The sequence below is a fragment of the Pipistrellus hanaki genome, assembly GCF_964339955.1.
Source record: "Pipistrellus hanaki genome assembly, chromosome: 15".
Lineage (NCBI taxonomy): Eukaryota > Metazoa > Chordata > Mammalia > Chiroptera > Vespertilionidae > Pipistrellus > Pipistrellus hanaki.
In genome coordinates, this window is record NC_140517.1 from 1,325,754 (window position 1) to 1,332,153 (window position 6,400).

The 6,400-nt window shown below is 48.2% G+C and overlaps 1 protein-coding gene across 3 annotated transcripts; it reads right to left on the reverse strand.

Annotated features, from left to right (window-relative positions):
- Positions 1–123: 123 nt before the first annotated feature.
- On the reverse strand, positions 124–5,464 carry LOC311633205 (histone-lysine N-methyltransferase SETMAR-like). 3 transcript variants are annotated; one of them, XM_084905531.1, is made up of 4 exons: positions 5,363–5,464; positions 3,882–3,976; positions 1,629–1,771; positions 124–1,530 (listed from the first exon to the last, which is right to left on the reverse strand). In XM_084905531.1, the coding sequence occupies exon 4, from the start codon at positions 1,514–1,516 to the stop codon at positions 1,154–1,156; it is 363 nt and encodes a 120-aa protein (XP_084761657.1). In that variant the 5' UTR covers positions 1,517–1,530; positions 1,629–1,771; positions 3,882–3,976; positions 5,363–5,464; the 3' UTR covers positions 124–1,153. The 3 variants fall into 3 exon arrangements, with proteins under 3 accessions (XP_084761657.1, XP_084761656.1, XP_084761658.1); XM_084905530.1 differs by lacking the exon at positions 1,629–1,771; XM_084905532.1 differs by lacking the exons at positions 1,629–1,771; positions 3,882–3,976 and adding an exon at positions 4,010–4,060 and having other exon boundaries at positions 5,363–5,453.
- Positions 5,465–6,400: the final 936 nt, after the last annotated feature.

Consider the following 6,400-nt stretch of genomic DNA (forward strand, 5'->3'; position numbering starts at 1 on the left):
AGTATAAAATGGTGTAATCATGTTGGGAAAATGAAATATACACATAGCCTCGGACTCAGGTGCTCCCATTTTAGGTATTTACCCGAGAAATGTAAACACGTGTCCACAAAAAGCCTCTCCAAGAATATTCATAGCAGCTTTATTCATAAAAGCTAGAGGATCACTGTAAAATTCAAGTATATAAAGTATACTTGAACATGTCTGAACATTTTCATAAGTTAGAGAAAACAAAACCTACTTATTTAAAAAACTGTTCATTTGGCTTTTAACTACTTGCTGTGAAATATATCCCTTACAATAACAAAACAAGGATTTTCTACAAAGAGGACGAACCTGGCCCTCGCATTTATTCATTCACTGAACAAACATTAATAGGTGTCTACTATGCACTAGACTCACACATGTGCACCCCGGGTTGCTCCTCACCCTCTGGAAGAAGCCTGTCCCTGGAGCAGCTGGCAGCCCGGGTCCGAGTGCCTGTCCGTCTCCGGGCTCAGCCGGGATCTAGAAAGTGCCAGGGTGAACCATATGAAATTGCCTTCTGTAGGTCAAAAGGAAAATGCTGTATTTAAAAAAAAAAACTAAAAAAAAAATCAACAGCTTCATTCAACCTAAAATATGCACTAATAGCATTAGCTGCTTTCTCCAAGTGATAAACGTCCCCCAATGTTAAAGGATATAGACTACATTTATAAAATCCAGTCCTGTTAAAAGATATTCGTTCCGGCTTCTCAGTCGGAGAATGTTCTGTTTCTTAGTTACAATGACAAGAAGCGTGGTGGTCTGTTTTACAAGGTCAGGGAGCCTGATGGACCGCTAGTTCCTTCGCCCGAGTCAGCGCCTCCCCGTGGCCCTCTGCCGTCCGAGGTCACCTGTGGTCACGGGAAGGCAGACCACGCCAGGCGATTCGGGTCCGTGAGTTCCGCTGAGTGACCACGCGAGCTCGCTTTAAAACGGTAAAAGCGATCTGGGGTAACAGGCAGTGGGGTAACACCACCAGCCGGTACCAGATCCTTTTTTTGGTTGAGCGGCGGTTTTGACATGTTTGGGAACTTCATCAACATCCAACCACTGTCCAGATCAGATCACTTTCAATTCCATTTCTGTCGCACTCATGACGCCGCATCACGTCTCTCCAACCACCTGTTGATGGTCATCCATCCACGGCTGTCACCCACTCGTCCAGCTTTTTCACCTTCCCGAGGGCGGCCAGGTGTCGAGGAATGGTGGTGGCGGACACGCCGAGGGCGGCGGCGAGGCCCCGGCTGGCCTCCTTGGGGTTGGCTTCCACCAGGGCTCGCAGCTCGTCCTGGCTGAGGACAGACCCGGGTCTCCCGCGAGGCTCGCTTTTCAGACTCAGGTCCCCGGAACGGAACTTCTCGAACCACCAGCGGACCGTCCTCTCGTTGACAGCGCCTTCTCCAAAGACGGAGACGATGTTCTGGCTGGCTGTGGCCGCGCTGTGGCCCAGTTTAAACTCGTATAAGAAAAGTATTCGCAGATCCTGCGAAGACATGGTTTTGCTCACTTCTGTGGAGAAAACAAACAGGAGCTCAGTCATCGAAGACGGCTGAAGAGCACGCCATCGACACGGACCCTGAACACGAGCGAGCAGACCTGACACCTACTTCCGTCAGTTACGTGCGGCGGCAGGCAGCAGCAATCTCATTCAGAGGGAAGTGCTTGGAGCACAGTTTCTATCCGGTGGATGTTATGTTGGAGTCTTTTGGTTTTCCCATAGGAATCCAACTGCCAGTAATTTCATAAGCATCTACCACAGAAAAAAATTATTTTGAGCCCTCACTGGTTTGGCTCAGTGGATAGTGTCAGCCTGTGGACTGAGGGGTCCCAGGTTCAATTCCGGTCAAGGGCATGGACCTAGGTTGCAGGCACATCCCCAGTAGGAGGTGTAGGAGGCACCTGATCGATGTTTCTAAATCTCTATCCCGCCTCCCTTCCTCTCTGTTAGAAATCAATAAAATATTTTTTAAAGGAAAAATTATTTTGAACTAAAATATGAGTTGTGCTGCCCTAGCTGCTTTGGCTCAGTGGATAGAGCGTCAGCCTGTGGACTGAAGGGCCCCAGGTTCAATTCCCTCAAGGGCGTGTACCTTGGTTGCAGGCAAATCCCCAGTGGAGGGTGTGCAGAAGGTGGCCAATCAATGATTCTCTCACATCATTGATATTTCTATCTCTCTCTCCCTCTCCCTTCCTCTCTGAAATCAATAAAATATATATTCAAATATATATATATATATATATATATATATATATATATATATATATATGTATATATATATGAGTTGTGCTTTGAGACCCAGGAACTCACACCTTCCATTTTTTTCAGTGCTCTCAAATTAAGATCTCAGATCGATGTGATGCTTGGAAAAACATCCTTCCATGATGGGCTGGTAAGCAGCTGTTCCTTATGCTTTCTGAGTGTTTTTTCCTTATGCTGTCTGAGTGTTTTTAGGTCTGCCTCCTCCCTGTCTCGGGTGATCTGAATGACTGCCACTTAACAGACTCCCCATCTTCTTTTAGCCTCTCTATTTCACTGCTCTTGGCTTCAGACTGAATTTTGGTGTAGACGAGTAGAAATAACTTACTTTAGGGACATGAAAGAACCGTTTGCCTGAGTTTGCACCCCACCCCAGCAGTCGCATCTTTTAAATGGCTCTATAGTCCACAGCCCAGTAACACACAACCATAACACACCTTTCCTACACTCATCAAAAGTTTTTTTTAAAAAAAAAAGGAAGAGAAATTCAGCAGAATTCAATTCTGGGCAAATTTGGGGGGAAATCGTGGGGCAGTAAGGAGGATTTCTCTTTCAACACCTTTAATTCCAGTCCCGTATAAATACACATCCCTTCCCAGCAACTGTTCTGCCTTCCAAGACGATGAATACCCTTGCTTAATTTCTAAGTTACACTATTTCAAATAAGTCAATAATTAATCTTCTACTACAAGAGCAGAAAAAATGTGACCTCAACCATAAATACTGTTACAAAACATATATATATATATCTTGAAAACTATAAGGTATTAGGAAAGTGAGTAGCTCTATTTTAGTTTCTAATATAGCAATTTACCCTATTGTTCCTAATGGCACTGACATTGAGGAGAAAGGTTTCCTGTCGATATAGATTTAATTAATGCAAGAAGCCAGCTCTTCTACTTCAAACAAACATGCTGTTGAGATACAATCAAAGACAAAACTTGTTTTACTACAGATCTAAATCCAAAAGCAAAAGATTTTCCCAAATGCATAGGGGGGCAGGGAACCTCTAAGCCACACTGTGGTGAGGGGACACGGGAATAGAATTCATACCTCAGAACTGCATACAAATAATAGAACAATCCAAAACAGAAACATTTGCAGGCAAGTTAAAATAAGACATTCTGCCCTAGCCCGTTTGGCTCGGGGGACAGATTGTCAGCTTACAGACTAAAGCGTGCCGGGTTTGATTCCAGTCAAGGGCATGTACCTTGGTTGCGGGCACATCCCCAGTAGGGGGCGTGTAGGAGGCACCTGATCGATGTTTCTCTCTCATTGATGTTTCTAATTCTCTCTCCCTCTCCCTTTCTCTCTGTAAAAAAATCAATAAAACATATTTTAAAAATTAAAATTAAAAAGGAGAGGGAGAGAGAAACATTGATTGGCTGCTCTGACTGAGACTATACCCGGCAACCACAAAGTACATGGGATGATGCTCAACTGAGCTACACGAGCCAGGGCCCAATAGACTTTTAATATTATAACTTAAAAAATAAATAAATAAATTATAACTTCAGCAGCAGAAAAAAAATTAACAAAAATTAACTTTTAATCTATATAACAAAAACCATAAAAGCTGAAAAGATGGTAAACTTGCAATTACCTGTAAAAGGTGATGACTTATCTGACTGTCACTTTCAGGAGTTTCCTATTAATAAATATATAACCACAGGGACAAGATTTACATGCAACAGGAACCTGGAGAGGGGAAAAAGAGAGAACATATATTACCTTAGACTTTTTAAGTGTTTCTGCGGTCTCTTCAACTAAACCATAAGTAACCTGAAGGAAAGCAATCACATTTACATTTAAATTCTACCTCCTCATATGCACTGAGATAAGAATCACCTCTAGCCCTGGCCAGTGTGGCTCAGTGGATAGCGCACTGGCCTGTGGACTGAAGGGTCCCAGGTCCAGTTCTGGTCAAGGGCACATCCTTCAGTTGCAGGCTCCAGCCCTGGAGGGGTCCGTGCAGGAAGCAACCACTTGATGTGTCTCTCTCACATGGATGTTTCTCTCTCTGTCTCTCCTCGCCTTTCCACTCTCTCTAAAAAAATCAATGGAGCTGAAATCGGTTTGGCTCAGTGGATATTTAACCCTGCTATTCTGGCTTTGGCACTCGCTTACTTGCTTACTTGCTCAAGGGTCCCAGGTTTGATTCCGGTCAAGGGCATGAACCTTGGTTGCAGGCACATCCCCAGAAGGGGGTGTGCAGGAGGCAGCTGATCGATGTTTCTAACTCTCTATCCCTTCTTCTCTGTAAAATCAATAAAATATATATTTTAAAAATAAATAAAAATCAGCCGAAAGCGGTTTGGCTCAGTGGATAGAGGGTCAGCCTGCGGACTGGAAGGTCCCAGGTTCGATTCTGGTCAAGGACACATACCTTGATTGCGGGCACATCCCGGTGTGCAAGAGGCAGCTGATCGATGATTCTTTCTCATCGATATTTCTAACTCTCTATCCCTCTCTCCTCCTCTCTGTAAAAAATCAATAAAATACATATTAAAAAATAAATAAAAATCATATTAAAAACAAAAAGATTAACAGGAGTTCTCCAAAGACCAGAAGGAGGAGCTCTGGTTCCCTCCCGCCAGCGCTCTGGCCCCGCCAGCCCACGGCGGTGGGACGTCATCGGTTGCTAGGAGACGGGATGGCGCCCAGGACCCTGCGGCATCTCAGCGATGACAGGCCCTGGCTCTGGCTCCCCGGACCGCAGCGCCACCACGCCATTCCCCGCCGATCCTGGGAGCCCGGCCTGGCTGGTGGGCGAGCTCAAATCCAGAAACTGTCCCGCCACCGTCGCTCCCGCCGCCGCGAGCACCGCGACGTCTCCCTCCGCCGGCGCCGCGGGGAAGCCCCGGAGCGCGGAGCATCCTCCGACCCAGGGCGCGGCGGGGGCAGTGCGGTCCGGGTCTGGCGGGAACAAAGCTGCCCTCCAGGCGCGTTCCCGTCGGGACGGACACGGGGGCTGGCGGGCCGGACCCGCCGCCGTCACCGGGACTGCCGGGCGGCCGGGGACGCCCACGCCCCCTTCGGCGACGCCGGCCGCCGGAGGAGCCCGCGCCGCAGGACGGACCTCACCTGTAGGTCGCACTGTGGGCACGGCTTGGTGGCCATCTTCACTTTCTTGGCTCGACTCGCAGACATGGTCCTCCCGCCAGCAGCCCGGCCCCCGCCCCCGCCCTGCGGGTCCCGTTGCCCCGACTGAGGCACTGCAGGATGCGCATGCGCGAGATTAGGCGGGGCCTGTATGCTGGGGGCAGGGCCTGCGTGTGGGGCGGGGCCTGTGTGCGAGGGGGCGGGGCGCTCCAGCGTGCGCTGGCTCCCACCAATCCACGCGAAGGGCGGGCCCTCCAGCGAAACAATGACCTCGGCTTCTCCGGGTTCTGCAACGACGTGGGGGCGTCGCTAGGGCGGGGCCTGGCAGTGACGGGCGTCGCGCTCCACCAGTGAGTGCACAGGACGCAGCTAGGTGCTGGGCACGCCTCCGCCGGGAGGGAAACCGGGAGTGGGAGAGGGCGGGTGGGACAGGGGAGGTGGGAGGTACATCGTCCAGCACAGGTCCTGGCGTTTAGTTAACTTCAGCAGCTGGCAGCGAGTCTAATCATGGAGGAGTTGTAGGTGACACCTGACTCACACCCTGCATCCAGGGCCCGGGATTGAAAATGCACCCCTTCACTTAATAAATAATTGCCTAAGGCCCACTGTGGGGCCAGTTCCGCCAGGAAACACCTGCTTTTTGATCCGTTAGTCATAGATTTACAACCTACTCCTCATAAACGACGTAAAAAACATACAAGTGCAAGTTCATTTTTTAAAATATGGAAGTCGACACAAAATCACATTTCAAGAAACAACAGGAACAAACATGAGAGAGAACGTAATTTAAGAAACGGTGCACTTTGCTCAGAGAAAATTTGCCCATCAGCGTTGATGACAGACAATGGCTGTTGCCCTGGTAATTGGCTGTGCTATTGTAACGGTCTGAGCGATAGTTCTATTCTGCACATTAAGTGCCTGTAAGCACATTTTGAATAAATACAATGTGCATAAATATGTAAAGCGTTCAATGTTGCAAATTGAAGTATGGTAGCAACCACACTTAGGTAAAAACTGCTG

What these genes read in the sequence shown, in the direction of transcription:
- LOC311633205 (XM_084905530.1), bottom strand. Translation starts at nt 1,516, where the DNA reads ATGTCTTCGCAGGATCTGCGAATACTTTTCTTATACGAGTTTAAACTG.